The sequence below is a fragment of the Thunnus maccoyii genome, chromosome 8 (genome assembly GCF_910596095.1).
Source record: "Thunnus maccoyii chromosome 8, fThuMac1.1, whole genome shotgun sequence".
Lineage (NCBI taxonomy): Eukaryota > Metazoa > Chordata > Actinopteri > Scombriformes > Scombridae > Thunnus > Thunnus maccoyii.
The window spans coordinates 8,256,255-8,280,798 of NC_056540.1; the positions used below are offsets into that span (position 1 = coordinate 8,256,255).

Here is a 24,544-nt window from a genome sequence, read left to right on the forward strand (position 1 = left end):
TTTATGCCTTTGTTTACAGAATAATGTAAACAGACATTTTACCTTTAATATTTGCCTTTTGCACCTGAAATAGTTTGACTCATTTGACTAAAAGATTAATTTTCTAATGCAATTGATCAGTGTTTTGAATTAAATGCTCATTTGAGTATCATAAGCATCAATTTTGTGAGCCACAGTATATTTAGTGATTCTCTAAGCTTTAATTAAGCAAGCTGTAGGCTTCATGTCCTCAATCTTTAAGTTATTAAAATTCATTATTGTTATACTTGTCTGTGTGTGTTTTTATGAGTCGGCCAGGGCATTTTTAACTGGAATATAAAGTTTGACATTAGACTAGCACATAACCATGAGTTAATAGCATTATGTTGATTAGAAAATCTATTCAGGAAACATCAAGGTGTTAAAAGAGAGCCATGTATCAGTGACACACCATGATGGTTTAAGAAAGCCTGAAATACAACAAAAATATTGTTCCGCATCACAGTCAAGAAAAAAACAGAAGCAGAGCTGACTGGAAGAACCGTGAAATCTCAAGTAGAAGGAATTATGAAGACTCGGAAAACCTTTAAGTAAATTCAACAGATGTATACACCATTCACGTATAATAAAATACGTTTTCTGCTTGTTTGCATCTTGCCAGGTGAAAGCACCGACAGATGCAGAGAATAAACAATCATTGTTACCAAATAACTTGTTTATTTCACTGAGCTAATGAAGTCAATTATCTATCAACATAATGCCTTGGTACCCACGCCAAAATTTAATATGCCTCCACAAAATCCATGAGTGCACAATATTGTTAATACAGTGAGTATGGAAAATACAGTCATTCTTACTTGAACTCGAGAGTACAAACAAGAATCAATAATGATGATGTCCATTGTCTGATTATATCATAAATGACTACTTCTATTGCAATAGATGTAACATTCACAATGTTGTTAGCTTATGGCGTGTTAAACTTGTTCAGTGATTGATCTCCCATATCAAAAACTATCAGGTCGGCATACATAACTTTATCAAAAAGGCAGTAGCTCAGTGTTCATTTCTAGCAGTAGAGACTATAAAAAAGCATTTGTTATATCTGAGCCTAATGGTAAACATAATCGTGTCTATATCATAATTGTAAATATCTGACATTGAGACAACATTGTAAGAAAAGTGTTCAGTAAAATTCCAATTTATCTGTCAGACATAAGGCAGAGTAGTGACAGTTCTGCTTCATTAAAAACTACACATATAGAGAAATAAAATCATTTGAGAAAACAATAAAATTTGATGCAAAAAATTAACATTTGACAGATTCAAGCTTGACAATGGAGCCCTCTCTAGTTGCAGGTGTTGTAGTATTGTCAAGCAGTAGTGTGTCCGTGTCGTTACTGCTACTTGGGCGTTCCTGTTTCCTCTCTTTCTCCAGGTATTCGCTTGTAACGTTACTGTTACTGGATTCTGGCTGCAGCTGTTGCATTTCCGGCCAGATTTCAATATCCCTTCCCAAAGTAAGTGTAAACAGTTCAGCCATTAAGACCACCTTAAATTATAAAATCACTGAGGGGGGAAAAAATGGAAAAAAAAAAAAAAAAAAAGAAAAAAGAAAGAAAAAAAGGATCTCCCAAGCTCCCACAAGTCCATCATTAGGACACAGAGGAGATTGGGTTGAGAGGCGAACCCATTTGTGTTAGCACCTTGTCCAGCCACTGGAGGGGCCCGTGCAGGTGCACCTCGATCCAGCAGGGGGTGCTCGTGACGTCCTGTCGGTGGTACTCGGCTCCCCAGCCCTGTAAAGAGGCAGAGCAAGTTACAGAACAATGACATTAATAATGATGATATTTGCCTATTACATGTTGAACTGTTCAGGCTTCCTCTGTCCACTCTCTAGTTTATTACACCACGAGGCTCTTACCTTGACAAAACTCATTCTGATGGTGCACATCTTAGTGAGCTCATAAACGGCCTCAAAGCCGTGGTTGACTGACTGGGCCAGAAGCTGAGCAAACTCCTGGTTGTTGAATATCTTGAGGCTACAGCCGCTGGGGATCTTGCAGACAGTGGTGGGGTGGAAGCCGTGGTGGTAATTACAGTTACGGCTCTGGACAAAAATGCTGGTGTCACTGAGGCACTCTGCGTACACCTCCCCTCCCACGTAGTACAGGTGCACTCCTGGTAAACACAGACAACGGACAGTCAGCATATTCAAACCTCAGTTACTGACTTGTGAAAGCACAAAAAAAAAGTAGACTTCATCAATTCACCACTCCTGCTGTGTGACTGTTAGTCATACCTTTGCCAATGTGTCGGCGGGTGTTCTCAATTGTGGAGTTGCGGTTGACGTTGGACAGCAGTCCGAGGCAGAAGCGGTTCTTGTTGTTTGAAGGGTCAGTGAAGCCATCCACAAGCACACTGGTTGACGAAGCATGGTAAGCCTCACCTACGCGATTGTTGAGTTCATAGTAGACAATAGAGCACCAGTGGCTTGGCTCCTCATACTCCACTGGTTGCACATCTGGGAAACAGGTCAGACAAGAACAGAAGAGTTTGCCATGACATTTACAAAAACTCCTCTGAGGTCAGAAGACACTGTTTAAGATGTGTCTTATAGGTTAATATGGTTTTAGCTTCAGAGAATATTTTAGGCAGAGTAGACCTGTGAACATACAGCTGTATGTTACTATCATACTACACACATCTACAGCTCCAAATCAACTAAACAGAAATACATCTAACGATAAAACTGAACATTACATGTTAAATTCATTCATATAGTTAAGAGTTAGTAGACAAACAATGTGACTGATGCAGAACCGTATGGAAAGCCTGAAAGAGTCAACCTATAGTTAACGAGAGCCGTGGTCTCTAACATCACTCATCATTACAGATGTTCCTTATACAGTGAAATATGATAGCAGTTGATTCTAATTAACAACACATTTCCCAGGTTGTTACAAATCATCAGATATATGCAGGCGGCCCGGTGGACAGAAATCTACTATCTCACATTACAACAGTCTGCACCTCCAAATACCTTTTCAGTCCCTTCTCTTTATACATAAAGACTTCCAATAAGGACAACGTGTTGGTGTTGATGGATTCCTATCAGGTAGTCATTTTTGTCCCTTTTATTGATCTATTTTATGATTAATTACCATCTTTATACAGTCACTGTACTCGACAATGACATCCTCGCTCAACAGATATCATGCCAATAGAAAATAATGTAGAAAACAATTCATAGAAAGCTATTATACACGTTATGTTATTACTGCAGTGCCTTTTAGCTGTCAAACACATAGATAGCTTTGCTGATTTTAGTGTGTAGACCTATTGTGGGCTACATGTGCAAGCACTGTGCAGCTATATTATGTAGAAAAAAACAAAAACAACTAAAATACAGTAAACATTGTATCTGTGCCGTTCCTACAAACTATGCTCATTATTTCTATACACAAAATACTTCTCAACTAACAGAAAAACACATGACAGCATCTGAAGTGACAAATTTAAAAAAAAAGGTAACTATGTAATGAAATTCTACAATTTTCCAATTTTGTGCATTTTTTCAACCATTAGACAATGTTTACAACAACAACAATGGGATATGTATCATAAAAAAATGCTGCTTTCTCATTCATTTCAATGAAACCACTGTGTTGGGGCAGCAGGAGTGCGTCCACAGAGGGCTGCGTCTAAAGAACAAACTAGTGCAGGCCAGTCAATAAGCTGGTTTTGGCTCTACTTTTGTGGCAACCATCCGGCAGTGAACAGCATTGGCTCGCACACCCAAATAAGCATCATTATTGCTGCATGAACTTTCTATATCAGTAAAATCCTACCTCGAATGAGTTAGGATTTAATGATATAATGAGTTTAACTGCTGTTCAGAGTGTTGACTTTTGATAAACCTTTAAACTGGACTATTGGCTGGTGTTTCATCCTTTCATCAGTGTTTATATTATCACACCCACACCCATGCACTCCTCACCTCCTCTGGCCACGTTCTGCGGCACCAGGCTGCTGCTCGTTTCCATTGACTGGCTCTCCTGGCCCAGCTGCTCATCAGGGGGCATGTAGGCTGGGGGTGGGGTGTCAGCTGAGACATTAAGAGAGCAGTTAGTGAGGATGAGACCAGTTGTTGCTGCTGGTAAATGGTCTTGCACGCACACACATACGCAAGTCTCTCTAGATTTGAGCAATCATCAGAGGATCTGTACCACTGAAACGGTGTCAGATTTCACATGCATGCTGAGCCACATGCTGACCCATTCCCGACAGAGATGCAATATGAGCTTTTCAAGTCTGTATTGTGGCACACGGGAAAAAACAATGCAGAAAATGCACACTTAGGTGGCAGCGGGACAATGTTGACGATTATGATGCCTTTGAGGTTAGACAATGGCGATCAGGGCTTTTCTGCACAAATGCGCAAATCCTAAAATCCTAAATTGCCATTAAAAACTATTTCTGCCTGACTGCCTACAGCCACCGGATGTGTCAGCAGATCTAGACTGGAGCAGAACAGAGCATTAGACACACACACACACACAAACACACACACACAGCAGCAGTCACATCCTCACACATTCAAACACAGGCATGATCTGGATGGTCAAAGGTATTTCACCACAGACTGTTGAACAGGACAGAAAGCACTGTCTCTATTAATTGATATTTATTCATGTTAGATGTATCTGTTCTGTGTCCTGTTAGTACCAGTGAGGGAGGGAGGCTGTCTGGTGCACTGAGTTAGTGCCTTGACAGCAGCCAGCAGCCCTGGCTCTGGTGGACACTGCTTAGCTGGCATTTCCTTTGTTCTCATTTAGGGGTGTAGCTTGATTTGGATGAATATAATAAGTTGACCTGGTTAAAGTACTGTTAAGAAGCTTGAAAACAGTTTTCATCAGATGCCACAAGGCACTTGCATGAGTTTCAACCACAACTGGGTTTCAAGATGAAATTTTATGATAGTATTTTAGTAGAAAATTCACTAAGGCTTCAATTTATTGCACTCAAAATGTCCCTTGACTGACAGTGTTGTAAATAATACCAATGAAAGTGGATTCCCCTAGGACTTTGGCTAAAGACCATTGTTCCTTATTTGTAAACAGCATTTTAAAAACACATTTCCTTATATTACACAACTTGAAAAACACAAATCACCAGAGACCACTGCTCATTAACTGTCAGTACGCTTCTTGTTGGCAACATGACAGCGACAATCCAGAGAAACACAATAGTTTGGCTTCCTGCCCAGGGTCAGGTACATGAGTGTATGGCGTACCTGGGAGCTGGAATGGACTGGAGGGCCCCGAGCTGGCAGGAGAGTTTGGATAAGTACCACTGCTGGCTGGAGAGGGAGGATAAGGAGAGTTGGGAGAAATTGGAAAAGAGCCACCTCCTCCACCTCCACCAGTGCAGCTGCCCCCACTGTGTGGCTGCTGGAAGGACTCTGGAAAGGTGGCGTTCAGGGGCATGTGCGGCTCGTTGTGGGTGAGGTTGCGGAACTGTACCAGCAAGCTGTGCTGTGGGTTGAACTCGCTGTGCCGTGGTACCAGGACAGGAGGGAGCACTGGACGGCAGAACAATCAAGGAAGGAGAGGAAAATGAATCAACATGAACCATTTAAAAAAGACAAAGAAAATTTGTTGTTCAGAACACTAACCAATCCATTATATGTGACACATGTTCAGCTCACACCTTTCTGCAGAAATCCTGTATAGCCTTCAATGGCTTAAATGCTTTTCCTGTTAATAATTTATTCTTTCCATTATTAACAAGGAAATGCAGCCAATGTCAGAAAGAGAAGCCTTAGATGAGCTCACTCTTTGAAAGCTCACTTTGGTGCACTGAACACAAGAATATGTGCACAAAGAAATCACTGAAGGGCCAACATATTTATTTGAAAAATCTGACTTGTTTATTTTTGAAGCTTATTTAATGTGATGGCTTTCCTGAACCAATTAGATTTATTTTTATTAATTTTATAAATAAAAATAAATTTAATATGATGGCTATCTTGTCACCAATTAGATAGCGGTGACATGTTGTTTCTTTCACGGAATGTTTACAATTATCCAATTTCAAATCGATTTTTATATACAGCCAATATCTTTAACAAAGGACTGTAAACTGTTTAAACAAAAAAATACCACTGCAATGTATGTCTTGGAACAGTTAAACATAAAATACAAAGCACTGTCCAACACCAAGAATCCAGCATTCCTCAAAAGCCTCTTCAGACCTTGATTAAGATAAAGCCACAGAGGTCATCTTTATTTATTTTTATTTTCAACATTGTCAAAAGGATAGAGCGCTTTTCCCCAGCCTTGATTTTCTTCCACTAACTGATGTTAACCATCATGGCTCCAAGGCTGTCCTTCCAAAACTACCCAGCGAGCTTTGCTTTAAACGATATAACGTGCCCTCTCTCCTGACCGACATGTGATCCACATCCTTGAGCCGGTCAATACAGAGCTTGCAATCCCAAACTGGCCTAGTGTCAGAGAGACTGTCCCTTCAGGGTCATCCATGAGTGTATGGGATGTGGATGAGAGTGACAGAAAGAGAGAGTCAGAGAGGGTGGTGATGAGAAAGTGCTGGGAGTTTAGTCTGAGTGGTTTATGCATTTAGTAAGCCACTCTCTGATGCCACACCCCATCTGGAGTGCCTGAGGCATATAATCTAATAAGACTCCAAAAGAGCTAGTGATATTGATTTTCTGTGAAATGGAGGGGGCGGGTGGAACAGGCCTGTGTGATGACAGCCTCCTGACCTTTGTGGATTTGTTTACCAGCTCCACAGTTTACTCAGAGCTCTAGCTTAGGGATGTATACAGCTCTACAGTGGTCTAATCAGTCCCATGTTGCTATCCAGTAATAAAAACAAACACTGTCACAGTTTTTCAATTCTGTGTGTTACATACATTTCAAATTAACAGATTTTGTAATGAGTGCATCTTTCAGGAGATGCTTTTAGAGTTTGGAAGCAAAATTGGAAAGGTAGCATGAATGAGAAACTGTTCCACTTATCTGGAGATCTTCATTTAAATATAATTTGTTTAAATAGCTACCTGTTCCATATTTCAAAGAGCTATAATGTAGCTAAGAGTATCTGTCAAATGTCAAGCTTACAGCACGAAAAAAACACATGTGGTATAGTCACTATTCTTTACAACCCTGTTTGAAGACAGCATGAGTACCTACCAGGACTCTCCACTCGCTTGTAGTGATATGGGTTGATGCAGACCTCCTTCTGTTTGGAGCCAAATGGATATTCGCACACCTCCAGGGGCTTGAGCTCGTGGTGGGACTGGAGGTCTGGCCAGCGCCACACTCTGCAGTAGATTACATGAGGAAGACCTTTCCTGTGGGAAACCTGTAGCCGGCCGTCCAGTGATCTTGGAATGGTAACACACTTGCTGGGCTGCCCGGGGCAGCTCAGGGCTTTCTCCAGGTCCTCCATGGCACCTTTCTTCTTCTTCAGCTTTTTCACAAGAGCATCCACTGCCTTTTCTGCCCATTTCTCCTCCTCATCTCCCTGCTTCCAGCCGAGCAGGCGTTTGACTGCCGGGCTTGTGAAGGAGAAGAGACTGGACATGGAGGTCATGCTGGAGGCTGTAGTATAGGTTAAAACAAACAGACAAACTCTGTGGTTGCTGGTCACTCCAGAGGGATCAGGAGGTCTGCAAGTCCCTTACTGATGATTTCCAACTAGCGTTAGTAGCTTAAAAAGGTGTGCGAGCGTGTGGTCAACAAGAGAAACCACTTGAGTGTGTGAATGCAAGTGTGTGTGGGAGATCAGGGGTGGGGTAGGGGAGAGGAGAGGAGGCTTTGGCCTTGTCTGACCAAGGACAGGAAGCAGGGGAGGGAGGGGAGTCAGCAAGCAGGACGCAGCTGCTGCTGCTCAGGAAGGGCCCTGCAGCAAGCTGTCCGGAGTAGGGTCACCACCACTGATGGAGGGAGGGGGTGCAGTCTGCAGGAGCTGAGATCAGGACTTCTGTCCAACAGACAGTCTGTAGCAGATCTCACTGGAGCAAGCTGACAGGCTAAGAAATCAAGAAGTGACCTCTTCTCCTCAATAACTCCCAGCTCCTCTCCGCCTTGACTTGGATCTCCAACTAACTGGTGCAATCTGTGTTTTAGTCCACCAGCCTTCTGCAACACAGAAAAGAGAGCAGAGCGATGTTAAGATCAGCAACACATTTTTTTTCTGATATTTATATCAATCAAAAACATTCATAAATAATATCACAATTCAAATATTTACAATCCTGAACCTTAGCACCATATGTGACAAACACTTTTATTATTGAACAGGATGATTAAAAAACTAGTTGTCCCTTTACTCACACTTAATTTCCACAAAGAGCATCAGCCGTGTGGCCTGACCAACATGCAAACATATGTTCATCAGTATCAAACTGTGGAATTGATACTTTAAACATAGTTAAAATGCCACTAAGTAGTAAAATTAAGTAAGAAGCAAAATACCTTTCCTCGAGCTCCTAGTAAAGAAAGCATCCATCAATTCATAAACTGTGACTATTTTCATAATGATTCCAGAAACCATATTTTCAGTCTGCATATTCAGGGTATGCTTAAAGCGGGCAAAATGATGCTTAAGTCTGGGCTGAAACAACATATTCACTTCCTTTGTTTGAGCATGTGCACTGGGGGGAAAATAGTAAAAAAAGTGAGGATGCCAGCAGATATGTGAGCAGCACCTAACCCTTTTAAAAAAAATTAAGGCTTACTTCTATTAAGAATATGCATCATAGGATGTATAAGATACAAACACGAAGGAACATCTGGCTTGACACCATCTGTAGGTACACAGCGATTAAGAACGAACAAGGTGACATATTGGTTAACCTGCTGCCACACAGGCAAATAAAATTAATCAGAAAAAATTGTTAAATAAAAGTGGGTGGTCTGCTTCTTTTATTTCTTACTTTCAACCATTTCAGAATTGTCCAGCTTGTCACCTTAAAAATTAATATTAAAGTATGTTTCCAATTATTTCTGTCCCTACATGCTCCTGTTTTAACTTACTAGTGTGGAGACACTTCCAGTCTTCCTGACATACAACTACACTTATGAACTGGACCAAACAGCAGCATATGAGACTTTATCCATATCATGCAGCTCCAACAACCAGACAGTCAAACATATGTAGCCTGAAGCAGCAGCAGCTGTTTGGGGGCTTGTGAAACCGGCCCTAGTAGAAAAGGATGTGACCACAAAGAGCTGCTTCCTCCCTCATCCCATCTCTGGCCCGATCCCTCCCTTCCAGCACACAGCTGTCCAACAGCACTGCACCCACTTCCATGGTTCATTGTTCTACATGCACATGAAAGCGGAGGGAAACCTCCAAAAGTAGGACATGTAGACATATATACATGACATTATCAGCCAATAAATGAGTTTTGAAAAGAGTTTTTCTGACATTCACCAGACTGTTTCAGCATTTGTTTCCACAAAGCCTGATCAGTCAGAGACCCAGACACTGCTAGGCCTCTTTTAGACTAGATCAGCAGTGATTCATCAGTTTATTGTACAGGGTGAGCAACGACAAGTAACAGATTTCAACATCAGGACATTTCCAATCCGGCTGAGACAAGCAGAAACATATTGTTTGATGAACATGTTTTAGATATAACTTGCCTGAATGGACGACTACAAAAGCTGATTTGCATCTGGATGACTAACCCTTCAGATAAAGCCGATCATCTCTACAAACTGATAACACTTCACACTGATAGCTCTTTGTGTTTTCACCATCAAAGGCTACCACTCAAATAAATCTTCACCGAATTTACATTTTACAAAGTCTCCTTTGAATGGGGGTTGGGAGGGGGGGACCTGAGGTACCCCACTTACAGATCAATAAGAAAATTAACCTTAGCCGTGATTAAAGAAGATCTGTGGTCTGTCTTACAACAATTACCAGTGACATCCTCTGAATTCCTGAGTGTGAGGATGACCAACATATTTTGTACAAAACAGAGTAAAATGCATTCTTCAAATTAACATATTGTATGATCACAGTCTTGCTACTAACACATGGCTCTTATCCAACAGAGAGACCATTTGTTGCATTTCTCATGCACAGATTTGATATATTTAAACAGTTAAAGTCACAGGATACATCCAACAGATGATAACATACTAAAAAACAGTTTCGCAGCCCTTAAGATGTAACACTTTGACACTCGTTCTAAAGCCTAGCTGTTACACAAATGTAAAGGAAAGGGAAACTTCAAATTATAAACAATGAAAATCATCTCAAAATCACTTTCACATTGGCCTTCACAGACATCAGTTTATGCCAGTTTGGCTCCTGAGATAAACTAACTAGTCTAATAACGTTACCGACGTTCTTGCTCTAAGAAGTAACACCGGAAAACACAAGAATAGCATTTACTTTACTGTGTGTGAAATCTGTCTGAAATGCTTGACAAATGTGAAGTACAGGGAACAGACAATATGGAAGAACGAGTCGGTGACTAGTAAGCACCCCCCACCCAGAGAAAGAGTCAGGGATTCAAGAAAGACGCGTCTAACATTACACAAATCCCCAAACAGCTGTAAAAAAATACTTAAATACACCGTGACAATACGCGCTGTCATAATATAATACATCATGTCAGTGGTTTGGCTAACGTCGGTATGTAAGCTCATGTAAGTAACCTCGAGATTTTGCTAACTAGCGTAGCTACCAGAACACAACTTGCTCAGCTTAAAACTTAACTGTCGGACGCCTCATAACAACTTCCACCACACAGTCTAACGTTTTAACACGACAATTCCTCTTTTAAATATAACTTACAAGTGTTCTACCTCTGAACAGCTAGTCTCAGCTACTTCACCCTTCTTCCTCCTCCTCTTCTTCCTCCATTCCCGAAACTTTTTGAACTTCTCACAACTGAAGCTAAGCTAAGCTAGCCGTTAGCCCCAGCCCAGGATCCTGCGGATGAAGCTCGCTGTAGTTCACAACTCTACGCTTTTAAAACAGCCTCCCTTCTGTCGAATAAGCCATCGTTAAGTCACATACCTTTTTAGCAATAGTCATAAGACATTGCAGTCAGTTTTTCTTGAGGCCGTCAAAGATTTACTTCCCACTTTCTTAAGGATTTTCTCTCGGTTTTCCGCCGCTTCTCCCCATGCCATGTCCTACAGATCCCGGAGACAAGTACACTGGAGAGGCGGAGTGCATATCACTCCGCTGTACTGACAAACTAGTGCTCGCTTTGGCGTTGCAGCTGGGGAGGATTTTATGACACGATGCCCCAAAATACTTCCATCACGCTAAATATAATATATGTTTTTATATGCAGTTCAAAAATAAGCTATATGCTTAAAAAATCCAAATTCTCCAGAACAGTTATGCACTTTCCTTGCGCACAGCTCCGAGTGAACAAACTTTTTTCTATCTTTATCAGTTACATCTAGATTATCACAATCATTAACGCCACATCTAAAAGCAGCATGTATCAAAGTAAGCATCACTGCTGGTGTGTTTTTAAAGTGTGTGATGTTTCCGTGTGTGAAGTTTGAATTCTTACGGTGGTCGTGCTGCGGCTCTGGGACGTCTCACTAGTTGCTGGCTCCACTCAGTCTGGAGCTCTGCGGTTTGTTCTGTATTGTTGTCCTTTGTCGTCCGTTGTTCGGTGCTCCCACAGTGCCCGCGTTGTTAATTCATTTAACTTTAATTAATTAATCTGCTAATCGCTATTCCACACCCATTTCCGTGGACGAGCCGCTACTCTCCCGCAGATAGTGGCCGGAGAGCGGATTCTTCATTCAGTCCTCAGAGTCCACATACAGCAGGGTCCATGTTCAGCCGCTAGTGGGCAACCTGCACTCAGTGGAGGACTGTGTAAATTTACATGTTTTATCTTTTTAATGGCTTTTAATGGCACATCATAATTTCACTGGTGGGGTTAGGGCTAGTTAAAGTCCCTCTCTTCATTCAAAAAAAATCTTTCTCTTTTTGTTCCTTCAGTTGAATGTTTGAGCTTCACTGTGCAGAATGATGTCTGTGCAATTTGAAACTAGAAGCCTGTTTCCACATTTATATGCTGTTAGTGGAAAATTTCTCTGAGCTCATTGAAAATCTGATTTTAAAGGGCGGGTCTATGAGCAGGATTTGTGACATCACACCTGGTTTGAAGCCAATCCCGGTCCAATATTCAACTTATATCATTGTGATGTGGAAACTTGAACCCTCCAGTGCACAAACACTGAGAATAGACTTTACAGTGAAGTAGGAGACATCTTGAGCCCAGCAGGTGAGCCTCTGAAATGATCAATATTTACATATTCATAGATTCTGTATTTTTAATGAGGGAGGAGTAGACGTCATTTTAAGGAAATAACAAGATCTTAAAACATGTCTGGAGGGGATCTTTAAGGTTGATAAAACTGTATTCTTTCGTTCCTTCCTTGAAGTGTTTGCTTGCAACATTGGTGGTAAAGTGACTAAACCACATATTTATTTATAGATGACAAGCTCATCATTAAGAAAAGTAACTCAATTTTCAGCAAGGTAGTGTGTTTCCTGTCTTGAGAGTCACTCTTAGTTAACAGTAAAAAAGTATTGTTGATTTTTAATCACTATAGAACAAATGATTGCTTGTTACATGTAAGATGCCCATAAAACCACACATGAATGTATTCCTGTTTAATACAACAGTGAACATTTTCTAGATACCTTTCAAGAATTTTCTGAGCAATTTCCAAACTTTAAAGAACTGAAATTTTATTCTCACAACTTTCCTTGTGTAGGAACCTCTCATTGTTAAACAGTGGATAAACATTACCAGTAAAACCTACCCTTAGTTCATGATGAGGTGGATTTACTGTTTAGTCTGAGATTTAATGGGAAGAACTTTATGGAATTGATCATAATTATACATACTGAGTGTGTGGGACCTTTCCTAGGTTGACTATATAATATGCACTATAAAAATTACAGGAAAGATTACACAACATGACATAAGTACCAGTTTATTTTGAGGTTGGATTCATTGCCATCAAACAAAACCCACAGTGCTGCATGCTGAAAAACATTACATCCTGTTGTATTTACCCTATAATCACAATTATAGCAGGTCAGGATTTGGTCCTTGACATGAGGAAAAGAAAATGTTTACATTTTGTGCTCTATTTTCTTTCAGGTTTTCTTTACTGTCTCCATCAAAAAAAATCTGAATGAAGACAGAAATCATGTTTTCAAATATAATAGCCAGCAGAGGAATTGATTAGATGCTAAAGAAATACAACACAAGAGGTTGTGACAACCCCAGTGCCACAATTACTGCAGTGCAGTTTACGGTTTACACTGACCTTGATTAAATATTCACAATGAACAGACGTAGTGACTCATAGCCAAATCTGGAAATTGCACTCGTGTATATGTATGTATATATATATATACACACTCATGTCAAAATCATATAAACTCAAACCCTGGTATCAAGAAATCAAATGTTTTGTCCTCTGATGTACAAAAATAAATGATAATTCCTACAACATTCCCTCTTGTAACAGGAAAATATGCCATGACGATGCAAATATGCAAAGACAACTTTTATTTACAGAGAAGTCCAAGCTGCAAATGAGACACATCATCTTGTAAAGCTATTCACTGTCTATAGTCGCAAACTTTTAAAAGACAGATCAACCTTCCAAAACATTTCACACACAGTCCACCCACCATGTTTATGTAATTCAAATGTCCCGTTAACTCTCTTTTTAAGATGGAAACCATCATCAAGGGACAGTGCAGTGGTAACACTTTAATGGATTCATTTTGTTCTTATCTAATGAATTAAATGAAGCTTGTAGGAACTGTTGGTATAATAATGTAGTGTGAATATGATTAAAAATGTAATGTAAGGGTTTAGTATTAAACTACATTACATTGTTCTATTTATTGGTCATTGCTACTTCAGAAGGGCTGAGACATTTAACTTATGCATTAAACATCTGGATTTGCAACCCTTTGATAATTAATTATGTGATGTTACTGGATTATCCAATATAGGATCAATTTGAAAGGTTTGACTATATTAAACTTTGTCTCCATTTTTGGTGCTACGTCGTGTCATAATCAGTGTGACATTTACTCACTGCACATTCCAGTCAATCACGTTCATGCTAGTGTCGCTAGCATTAATCAAGTGCTAAAAATATCTTCAGTATCGTCTTTTCTGTTTCTATTCACTTCAAAAAACAGAAATATGAAATTTATCACTTCCTGTTCACTGAGAACAAATGAGTAACACTTTTATGAACTGGCTTGAGGTTGAGTCACTACTGTATTTTAAACAAGGCTGCTAAAGGGACACTTTCATGAAATGTCACGATTAATAACAACCCTTTCCTCAAAGAAACTAGAAAAATCCACTCACGTCAGACAGAGGGCCATTATGGATGACATTCTGGGAGCGAAAAGTGTTTTAAGAAGAAAAGCCTGTTTTAATGCTGCCTGCTGCTGGCTTGTGTTTCTGGTTTAAGCACACACACACACAAAAAAAAATCCTGCTTCAGCTTTTAAATGTGTCTGCGCTCCTGTGTGTTGTTGAGATATTTTAAATCAATTAGTCAGTTTCTTCAACCAACTCTTGAATTTTTGAACTGTACTGTATGTGTAATGCTGGTGAGACCTTTTGCATCATTTTATCAGTTTCCTTTTTTTAACTTTCTTGACAGCAATAAACATCATGCATGTTCTCTAAAGCTGAAATTCAATTGTGCAGTTTGCCTTTAAGGAGATTTATACATTCAACATGATTTAAGGAGGTTTCAGTGGTTGTTTGTCCTCGATTAATTTAGAAATCACATGAATGAGCAGACATAAATGAGTTACATGTACCATCTTTCACAAAAAGCTGTACAATGTAAATACATCACTTTGGTGGATAAGCTGACAATTTGTCCATTATGAGTATGGATACCTGTAAACGGACTGGTGTAGTGGTCTACAAACTGAGCGAAGACAGATCACAATCACAAAGGCCTTACATCTGCTTAAAGTGATATTTCAACTCGGTAGAACATTTTTACTCATGAAAAGGCAAAAATGTCTTTCAGACTTTTCCCAATCTCTTAATTACTTTTCAATTTGTATCGTGGTCTAAGTATGACTGTGAAATGATGATTTACTTTGGTTTGTCTCTCTTAGCGTCTTGTACTTTCAATATATACACAGAAAAAGAAAAATCAAACATTCTGCCAGCGTAAAATATCACATTACAAATGACAAGATGCACAGAAACTATTCACTTTTGGCAACAGCTAACAAGACTGTTAAAAATGAAGGCGATGATGCTTCTGTTGAATAATGACACTTGTAAATGTACCAGTCCCAGCTGTACTTAACACCTCATGTACACTATGTTCACTAAAGTGAATCTATGTGATGCCAAAAACATTTTTCTGTATTTTATTTTTTTTTCCTTAGGCTCATTGTGACAAGGAATGTTAAGATACAGTTTGTTTTTTGTTTTTACAGAAAATTCCAGTGATTAATCAAGACATCATGTCATCACAGCAAAACATGATATTGAAATGTGTTCGATTGATTCTCTTTTTTAAAAAAATTACACACTCAAATATTAAGAAGCTATTAAACAGTGATGTTGAATCTCTGCGAGTGAACCTGTGTCTCGTCTACATACTTCAACAACAGTGCACATCTGTTTCCTTCTCACAAGTAATGAAGGAAACATATCTCAGTGAATGATAACACTCTAATTCATTCATCTAAATTCAAAATCCACACGTTGGGAGTGCAACCAGCAAGCTACTTTTGATTCAGAGATTATATAACTGACTCATGCTCAACCATGTCAGATGTGTCAAATATCAGGATTTAAAAAAACAAAAAAAAAAATCAATGCACAAGCAAAGTGTGAACAGCAGATTCCTTCGGAGAGCAGCATTCGATCAAACATAGGAACATGACAAAGTAGAAACCAAAGGGTCTGATTCAAGCCGATCTCACATAATTTCCACAAACATTGCTTTCAGTATTTGCAGTACACAGAAATCAGCAGTGATTTTCAAACTTATGAATGTTTTTAGTTCATACTATCTGGTTTGGATTTCATAAACACACATACGAAAAGATTTGTCTCTTGAAGTACCACCAAGTGCTAGCAACCAATCAAAATGAGTTGTGTCAGGGTGTCACGGTAACCTAATAATAATGTGAAGTTGATTTCCTGTCTAGCTCTACTGTCCAATAAAAGGCAAAAATGCCAAACAAACAAAAAAGTGTCAACACACACACACACGTACCGTTTAAAGGTGGTAAACATATGTTATAGTTTAGGTGAAGATTGTCTCCTGTTACATTTCCACCTATGTCAGATATTCTACCGTTATTCCACTGGACTGCAATGCAGCTACTCATATTGACTGCTTGCTAATTTTGCTTCACACTGGTTGTTTGAACTGGTGACACAGCAGAAACTTACATCCAGATTAGTGGCCAATACATTCAGTTCGCCTCTGCATGGCAAGAATTTGTGTTGAAAAGATTAGTATTCAATTAGATATTAACAATAATTATCAGTTAATTAATGATAAAACATAATTGATGATCAAGATAAAAAAAAACAACAAAAGATTGCAAATGTGACTATTTTCATTTTTTTCCATATCATTCCGTACTTTCCAGGCTGTTGTGAAAACCCTGACTCACAATTATGATGAACCAGAGAATCAGATGAAGAAATGACTGATATTTCAACATATATGCATATGATGTGATTTTTCAACATATGCAGATTAGATCTACGAAAAAGGCCAGTTGAGAACTCAGACGTCCTACAACAGGTTGATGGTTAAATGAAGGACGTGGCCTGAGACACCATATGTGCTTAATTATGTTGTTTTGTAAAAGGTTTTTTGTTGTCAGATGGAAATGTGAATATTAATAAGATACTACTGAGGAAAACAGAGCAGTGAAGGTGTTTTCATGCTTGGACTGTTCATGATACATTTAATTAACCATGAAAGCTACTTTGAGTCTGGATGGGGTTCATTTCATATTTGTCAATCTATTAATATCAGAGAATCACAGATTATAGTTACATTATAGTTACTAGTGTTTTTCATATGTGTCCCATAACCATTGTGTATCACTAGTGACCCTATCCTTGTGCTAATTCACCTAAACAGTCTGCTCTAATGTATCAGCAACCTTTACATGGCATTTAGTTCCTTCTTTTCCATCATGCAGCAACATTGAAGGGAGGGTTGAAAGGGTTCGCGTGTTTTCTTCTGACCTCTAAACAGATGCAGGAACAATCCTGCCATTGCCACTGAGCAAGGCACTGGCCTCTGATGGATCAAACACTGAGGACGACTTTCCTTTCTAGGGTTTATCATTTAATACAGAACATTGTTTTGTCTGAAGCTTCCTCAGACTTTTGCAATAAAGTTTCTGTATGATCACCTGGACGCTGTGCACTGAACATAAGCACTTACTGAGCATTGTGTCGAGTGGTAGTGGATGGTAACTGGTCAGTTATGATGCATAAAATGGTCAGCAAATTTAGCAAATGAAGGCACTGAAAAAATGAGTATTTGTTAAAAACATCACTACACTGTACTGAAGTGTAGAGATCCACAACACACATTCCCACAGTCTCAGATTACAGAATATGAAGAGCAAGTGAGTAAATTTCCATTTCATGAGGCAAAAAAAAAAGCTGGTGAGCTTTGACATGAAGAGGGCACAAGAAACGTCTCCTTTGGTGCTGGACACTATCTGTCCTGGCTGTCCAACCTGAGGCCACAGTCCGAGGCGTCCTCAGAGGGAGTGTCGAGGACAGGATTGACAAACCCTTCAAATTCAGTGTCTGCATTGTCCTCTGGGTGGGTACTCACAAAATCATTCTCCCACTCCAGTGCGTTGGAGTCCTCGGAGGCAGAGGTCGGGCCGCTGGTCGTCTGCTTGCCGCCGGGCCTCAGGGCCGCGCGTAGGATGTCCTCCTCTGTCCGAGACCTCTCCCAGGCTGGAAGCGCTCGGTTGATCCCTACGACGCAAGTGTGCAAGCTTTAGTTCTGACAGCAGAGCGCTAGCAAAGTCACTGGAGTCAAAAACTGCCACAGGGACTATTGTGGTGGCTCACATTTAACTGTGTTTATGCCTTTCAGAGCACCAAACTTAGATATTTCATATGCAGCGCAGTGTTTGCTTTGTTCACAAAAAGCCTGTTACATGAATGTTTGACGGATCAATGATTTGTGACCAGCCAATTATTGTTTTAAGTTATCGACTGGAGACCCTTACCTTCCTCATCCTCCCACTCTAGATCCAGCGAGGTCCCGTCGTCATTGGTGGAGCGGGTCTTTGTGGTGAAATCCCAGCTGTACTCCGTGTTGGGAGTCACCACGTTTGTGTCAGAGGGAAGTCCTGGAGACGAATATAAAATCATTAAAACAGAATATATGTCACTCCGACACTTTAAAAATACTCTTAACCAGTGTTTTTCAATCCTGGTCCCGGGGCACCCCTGCCCTGCATGTTTAAGATGCTTCATCAGCTCGTCACCAAGCTCTGCAAGCGCCTGATAACGACCCGTTCATTTGGATCCAGTGTGTTGGAACAGGGGTGCCCCAGGACCAGGATTGAAAAACACTGCTCTTAACTGTCAAACCATAAAGCTATGGTTTATTATTAGATGTTATGCACCTGCACTTTGTTAGAGGTAATGTGATTAAGGCTAGACGGTTCACTCACTGTTGCTCCTGAAAGCCTCAGACTGGGCTTTTACATGCTGGAGGTAGACGTCGAAACTTTCCCCAGAGGTTTGCCTGAAACAGGTCAGGATGACAATCAACTATAAGACCGTTCACTAACTGCACTGAAGACGCATAAATAACAATACTGGTTGTACAAAAATCATCAGGACAAAAACTCAGTCATCCTGAGTCGCTTCTTTACATTTGGAAAAGATGAAAGCTGATACTGTGCTCAGCTTTGTTTAAAGCCGCTTCCTTTCATTACCGCTGCAAAGTCTGAGCATTTATGAGCTTACAGATCCCTTCTGGCACAGTGAAAATTAGTTAAGCATTGAATTTTGAGACTGGATACCTCGCAGTGCTTTCATATCTGTTCTGCAGCCTACACACTGCACGGTCAAACAGGGAGCTCTTTAAAGCACAAATTACTGAATTAATGTTTCTGTTGGGAACATATCGTCTAATGGCAGTTATAATACATCTCTGAGGGCCTGATAGAGTTGTTGAAATAAAGTAATGATTTGCGAATCTCTCTTTACGACTGCCACCGAGTGATGTGGATCAAACATATTACTATAAAAAAAAAAAAAAAAGAAAAAAAAAAGTGCAAAACCTCATGACCTCAGCTCCACAATTATCCTGTTGTCTAATGAACTTAAGTGACTCACTTTCTTTGTTGAGTTTCACCGCCGGAGCCATCTGCTTTCCCCCGTGTCCTCTGGGCAGACAGCTGCTAACAAAAGCACCACAGATCAAGTACAAAGACAGTCAAGAATTTTGGAGCATAAAAAATAATAGACTATATTAATAAAATAAGCACTTTCTGGTGCTATATAGGAAACATGTGAGCAAATAACTCTAACAAACAAAGCAACACCAGAGAAGCAGTGGAATGTGGCATGAAAACCAATAAGGAAATCTCAATACTAGATTTTTTTATTTTTATACCACTCCCATTTTCATTTGATCAAATAAGAAGTCATTTTTCCTGCATCTGGCTTTTCCTTGAAACTTTACAGGAAGTATGAAACCATGATATTGACCAAAAACCTCTGCTACAATGTTATTAGATTCTAATAGTCCAGATATCTCTATTTATTATAGCTGATGTGACTTGTGGGGACGGCAGCATTTTATTATACAGCTGCACTCTTTTTTTCTTCAAATGGGACTTGTAGTTTTTATTTCGCTGCTTGTGCTTAGAAAAAAAGCTCAGTTTTATATCAACTGGCAGTTAATTCCTCCACATATTAGCTTACTGTATATTATGCATCATCTATTAGCTATTATTACATCCTGAACTGCCCACCTCAAATGAATGACATTGTTTTAACTCTCTACCATGTGTGCTAGTATATACTTTACATATCTTACATTACTTACATCACTATATGAGTTAAACCAAAAAAAAAAAAGAATCCTCCCTGTTTACAGAAGGCTACTTGGCAAATAAATTACATTAAATTACAGCTATGGTGGTCTGAAGCACTGAGACAGCAACAATTTTCCTTACTGGATAACAAGTTAATGAGAACAAAAGGAAGACCGAACAGAAAAATATCCATGTCCCTGTAAGACACAGAGGATACAGAGGACTTGCTGGGTAGCCTCTGCACAGGCTCAGCGGGTTAGAGGAGAAGTTGTTTAGTCAAGCAGTAAGGTAAACTGGCAGAAGGGAGCGCTCAGTGCCGCCTCACCTCCTTCAATTTGCGTTCACGTGCCAGCCTGGCGGCCTCACGCTGGGCGGCATTTCTAGCCTCCTCTTCTAGCCTCAACTTCTCCTCTTGTGCCTCTAACTGAGCAGAAATAACAAAAATGAAACAAAAACACAGAACAGAAAATTACAAGAACAGAAAAAACAATGCAGCAAATTAAAGATAAGCAAAAATAGGTTTAAACATAAAACAAAAATAATGGGGAGGGGGGGGCTGATACCCGATGACAACATGTTCATCTAACAAAGACAGATCGCTCTAAAGATGCTCTTTTAAACTGCGTCTTACCTCCGCTTGTAGCTTCTGGTCTATTAGGATCTGCGTGTCTGAGATAGCAGCGTAGCGGTGTTCTCTGAGGTTCTTGAGCTCATCTTCACTGATGGGCCTGAAAAAATAACGGCAAAAAAAAATTACTTAAAACAGAAGATTTTTTTTCAATTGTAAGTTAATAATTATTTATTTACAGTCCACTCAAACGTCAACGTACCTCGGGCAGGGCTGCGGACTCTCAGCCTGCAATGAAACAAAACACATTTTACCAGACAGCACTGAATTCCAGCGTGAGATGCATCTCCACTACTGCACTGTTTCAAGTGCTACTCGTCTGGGACTCTGCAGACAGTAATCAAGTTACTCCCCGCAAGGAAAAATGGAAGACTGCCATATCGCAGAGATGGGTGTGTAGCGGGTGCACCCATCATTTTCTATCCATCATGGGAGGAGGACGGCTATCAGAGGGAAGTCTGAGAGTCTCAAAGTAAAAAGTATCCTGGGAGTACCAGTATAATGTGGCTTTTAATTAGGATGTACGCCTCACGAAACACTTTACTCAGACTTATACAATGCAACTGGGTCCTAAGTAGTAGAGCAATAACAGACAAGAGAGGGAAACCCTCTAACACTGGTATTTTCCTTTAACCTTCATTAGCAACTGAATGCTCTTTAATATAAATAATCAAAACATGATCAGAAGGACGATCACACTCACCTCATCGCTTTCTACCAGGTTTTCAAACTGCAAAGTTAAAAGTCACAATTAGACAGATATAATGATATCATCATGATCAAATCATCTTCACAAGAAGAGAGCAATACCAGTAAACGTATGACTCATACCTCGATTGTATAATGCTCCCCTGTGGTACTGCTGCGGAAATATTTTGACCTGTATGAATAATTAAGAGAAAATGAACACACAATACTCTAAAAACATGTTAAAGCCATGTTCATTTCAGTCAATGACAGACATCAAGATGATAACAGAAATAGACTTATGACAGGAGAGGAAGTCTAAGGGAAGGGATTCATTAAGCAGCTACTGGTGAAGGAAGACAGACAGTGTTTGAGAGAAAGACATGCTGGTCAAAATGTAGCAGCTGTGATGAGGACAAGGACATTAAAATCAGCAGCGTGTTCCCGGTAGATCATCGGCTCTGGTTGTGTCTCACTTCCAGAAACCAAACAATTTTGTTTACAATGATCTTCTTGCTGTAAATAATTCAAGAGTCTTTCTGCGACGTATGTTTAAGTGTTTAAACAGTGTTAAGTGTCTCAAGATCATGGGGACTGGAGTTCAGAAAATGTCGGAGGATTAAAACGAACAGAAGCAGTCGTTTCATTGGCTCTGAACTTTGAATTCAAATACAAACTCTTGGAAATGCTTTTCTGACGGGCTGAAATACGTTTCCTTCTTTAGCATAGCTCTAGTAGAGATGATAGTGGATGAGCAACTTTAGGAAGAAATGGTGCGTTCACCAATCACGCTGCTGCAGATGTTTGAGTTATCAAACCTGGTTGACTATGTATGATGTGTTTTATATGACAAAGGAAATGTTTAGTTCTAGCAGTCTGTCTACGTCACATTACTGACATGTGACAACTCAAGTTTACACATGTGTCATTCTATCAAAACACGGTTTGTTCCTTAAAAAGTTCATCAATATTGAATCGTATACTGCAGAAAACTGTGGCTGAATAGACACGTTACATTAGGAGAAGCACAGGTGTAACTAATAACATTAACGACGGCTCATTAAGTGATGCCAGTGTGACAATATCAGCACCTTAGAACAGGCTCCGCTGAATCTAATAGATCTATAATTAATGATATTGATTACACCTGTGATGTTCCTGCTATGACATGTCAAAATGACTGCTGTGAAAAGGATCTGTTGCTCTCTTTTGGCTGAAACTTTAAAGCATGTTGCGCTTTAGCTACATCCAAATAAGTGCCGTCACAGCAGGTGTCTGGCCTTTGACAGGTGATGGGAAACACTAACGCAAATGTTCTAAATCCCCGTCTGGTTTGCTTCCCTTCCTATCAGAAATTCAAAGTCTTACTGCCTTACTGCTGTCTCCATACTTAGAACTCACTTATGTAAACCTGTAATCTTTCTGTATCTGTTATTTATTTTCCTCAGTTCTCTTATTTCTATGTTTTTAAAAAAATATATGATTCTTTTTAAAAAAAAAATTTGGGTCTGGTGCCTTTTATGTTGTTCTACGTCCTTGTTGGATTTGTCTGTTTGTTTTTTTATGATGGTTTTCCTGTATTTGTGTATTATTTGTGTGTATTGTGTATTTCAATATTTGGCCAATAAAGTTGGAGGAGGGAAAATGAGGTGATGGGGAAACACTTTTTATGACATCATTGAATAATTAACTTGTCATTGCTGATTATGGTTATTGCTTTGATAACTGTTAGAGATATGCTGCCTCGTGGTAAACTTCCTGGCCTAAAAACCTTTCTATTCAGGAAGACTTTACATCTTAAGGCTCATTATTATCTTCATGTTGTATGTTCTACTTTATTAATACTGTAGCACTTATAGTTTAACGATGAATGAAAAGTGCTGTACAAATAAAATGTATTATTATATCTCTTTATTGAGCATGACACAAAGCCCAGAGCATTATAATAAAAACAGCTGCTATTAGGAAATATTATGTATAAAAACATGACCATGTACAAGATTAAAGTGAGGTTTCCAATTTGCCAATCACTGACATGACAGATGAACATCTGTCAGCTCCAGGACTGAAGCTTCACATGTAAAGTTAACTAACCCTCAATTAACCTCCAATTTAGTGACGTAATGACCAGTAAATGATGCCAGAAACGGACAATGCTGGTGTCCTCAGCCTGTTGACAATAGGGGTGGGGTCTTGGTGTCTGTTGCTGGCTGACTGCAGGTTGGTTCAGACCCCACAGACGGTCAGCAGTCTACTGACAGGCCTCTGTGTACCAGTTAACACACGCAGCTATCAGACAGTCTGAACAGGCTCACTGTGGTATCAGACATCAACAGTAACCAGATAAGCTGGTTCAGTTCAGATGATGCCTTCATGCTAGTTAGCTCACCGAGCTAAAGCCATGTTTCACTCACCCGCCTCCTCTCTGGATCCTGTTGGCTTCCCTCCTGAAGAGCCCGACACAGTATGCACAGCAGTTACCCATCGCATTGTCAAATATTGCTATAATCTAGCTGCGTCGCTAGTAGTCTCCTGCCAGATGCTGGTGCATTGGTGTGGGCAGCTACATCTCCAGTCCTCCTCTTCCTCTTCCCTTCACCAGCCACTTCCTCATCCTCCTTCCGCTCCCGGTGACGGTGACACACCGGACAGAAATGTTCAACACCACCACCTGCTGTCTTTTTCTAGTAGTTTCTGACAAATGTGACCAGGTTCTGACTATGACTGTATATAAATATGGACTGACAGCTCCTTAAACGTGAAACCAAAACATCTCGATCGCCCCCTGGTGGCTAGCTACAAAATAGCTCATAAGTCCCGCCCCCTCCATGTTAGCGGATGGGACATGAGCCAAACTAAAAAATAAAAGTACACGTCAAATACATTTTTCCTAGAGATGATTTCTGTCGTTTTAGGTAGTTCTTGTCACTCTGATGTATGTTCAAGTGCTCATTGTTCTGATAAGTTTGTTTTTAATTAATTATTTGACGATATAAAAAGGGGATATGACGTCATGATCGACAGCTGTCACAGCCGCTCTCAAACCCCCGTCTGCCGGCGGGACGGCTGAGGGGGCGCGTCCATGGGTGTGTCCCGCGGACACTG

General features: G+C 40.0%; 2 protein-coding genes across 5 annotated transcripts; both read right to left on the reverse strand.

The window, feature by feature from the left end:
* Positions 1-737: 737 nt before the first annotated feature.
* smad5 (SMAD family member 5) lies at positions 738-11,832 on the reverse strand. 2 transcript variants are annotated; one of them, XM_042419130.1, is made up of 7 exons: positions 11,558-11,832; positions 7,197-8,147; positions 5,276-5,563; positions 3,980-4,087; positions 2,282-2,503; positions 1,904-2,160; positions 738-1,778 (listed from the first exon to the last, which is right to left on the reverse strand). In XM_042419130.1, exons 2-7 carry the CDS (start codon positions 7,597-7,599, stop codon positions 1,635-1,637), a joined length of 1,422 nt encoding a protein of 473 aa, XP_042275064.1. In that variant the 5' UTR covers positions 7,600-8,147; positions 11,558-11,832; the 3' UTR covers positions 738-1,634. The 2 variants fall into 2 exon arrangements, with proteins under 2 accessions (XP_042275064.1, XP_042275063.1); XM_042419129.1 differs by lacking the exon at positions 11,558-11,832 and adding an exon at positions 11,047-11,203.
* A 3,593-nt stretch (positions 11,833-15,425) lies between these two features.
* On the reverse strand, positions 15,426-24,206 carry ap1ar (adaptor related protein complex 1 associated regulatory protein). Of its 3 annotated transcripts, none has more exons than XM_042418962.1 (10): positions 23,854-24,206; positions 21,584-21,632; positions 21,456-21,482; positions 20,955-20,980; positions 20,756-20,852; positions 20,450-20,548; positions 19,421-19,482; positions 18,751-18,824; positions 18,301-18,423; positions 15,426-18,043 (listed from the first exon to the last, which is right to left on the reverse strand). In XM_042418962.1, exons 1-10 carry the CDS (start codon positions 23,922-23,924, stop codon positions 17,772-17,774), a joined length of 900 nt encoding a protein of 299 aa, XP_042274896.1. In that variant the 5' UTR covers positions 23,925-24,206; the 3' UTR covers positions 15,426-17,771. The 3 variants fall into 3 exon arrangements, with proteins under 3 accessions (XP_042274896.1, XP_042274895.1, XP_042274897.1); XM_042418961.1 differs by having other exon boundaries at positions 19,421-19,485; XM_042418963.1 differs by lacking the exon at positions 20,450-20,548.
* Between the last annotated feature and the right edge of the window lie 338 nt (positions 24,207-24,544).

Coding starts and splice junctions, on each gene's coding strand:
- smad5 (XM_042419130.1), bottom strand. CDS start 7,599: ATGACCTCCATGTCCAGTCTCTTCTCCTTCACAAGCCCGGCAGTCAAA. Junction 5,564..7,196: donor CAAGCGAGTGGAGAGTCCTG/GTAGGTACTCAT, acceptor TCTGCCGTCCAG/TGCTCCCTCCTGTCCTGGTA. Junction 2,504..3,979: donor GCAGAACGTGGCCAGAGGAG/GTGAGGAGTGCA, acceptor CCTGTTTCCCAG/ATGTGCAACCAGTGGAGTAT.
- ap1ar (XM_042418961.1), bottom strand. CDS start 23,924: ATGGGTAACTGCTGTGCATACTGTGTCGGGCTCTTCAGGAGGGAAGCC. Junction 21,633..23,853: donor AGGATCCAGAGAGGAGGCGG/GTGAGTGAAACA, acceptor TTATTCATACAG/GTCAAAATATTTCCGCAGCA. Junction 18,424..18,750: donor TGAGGCTTTCAGGAGCAACA/GTGAGTGAACCG, acceptor ATTCGTCTCCAG/GACTTCCCTCTGACACAAAC.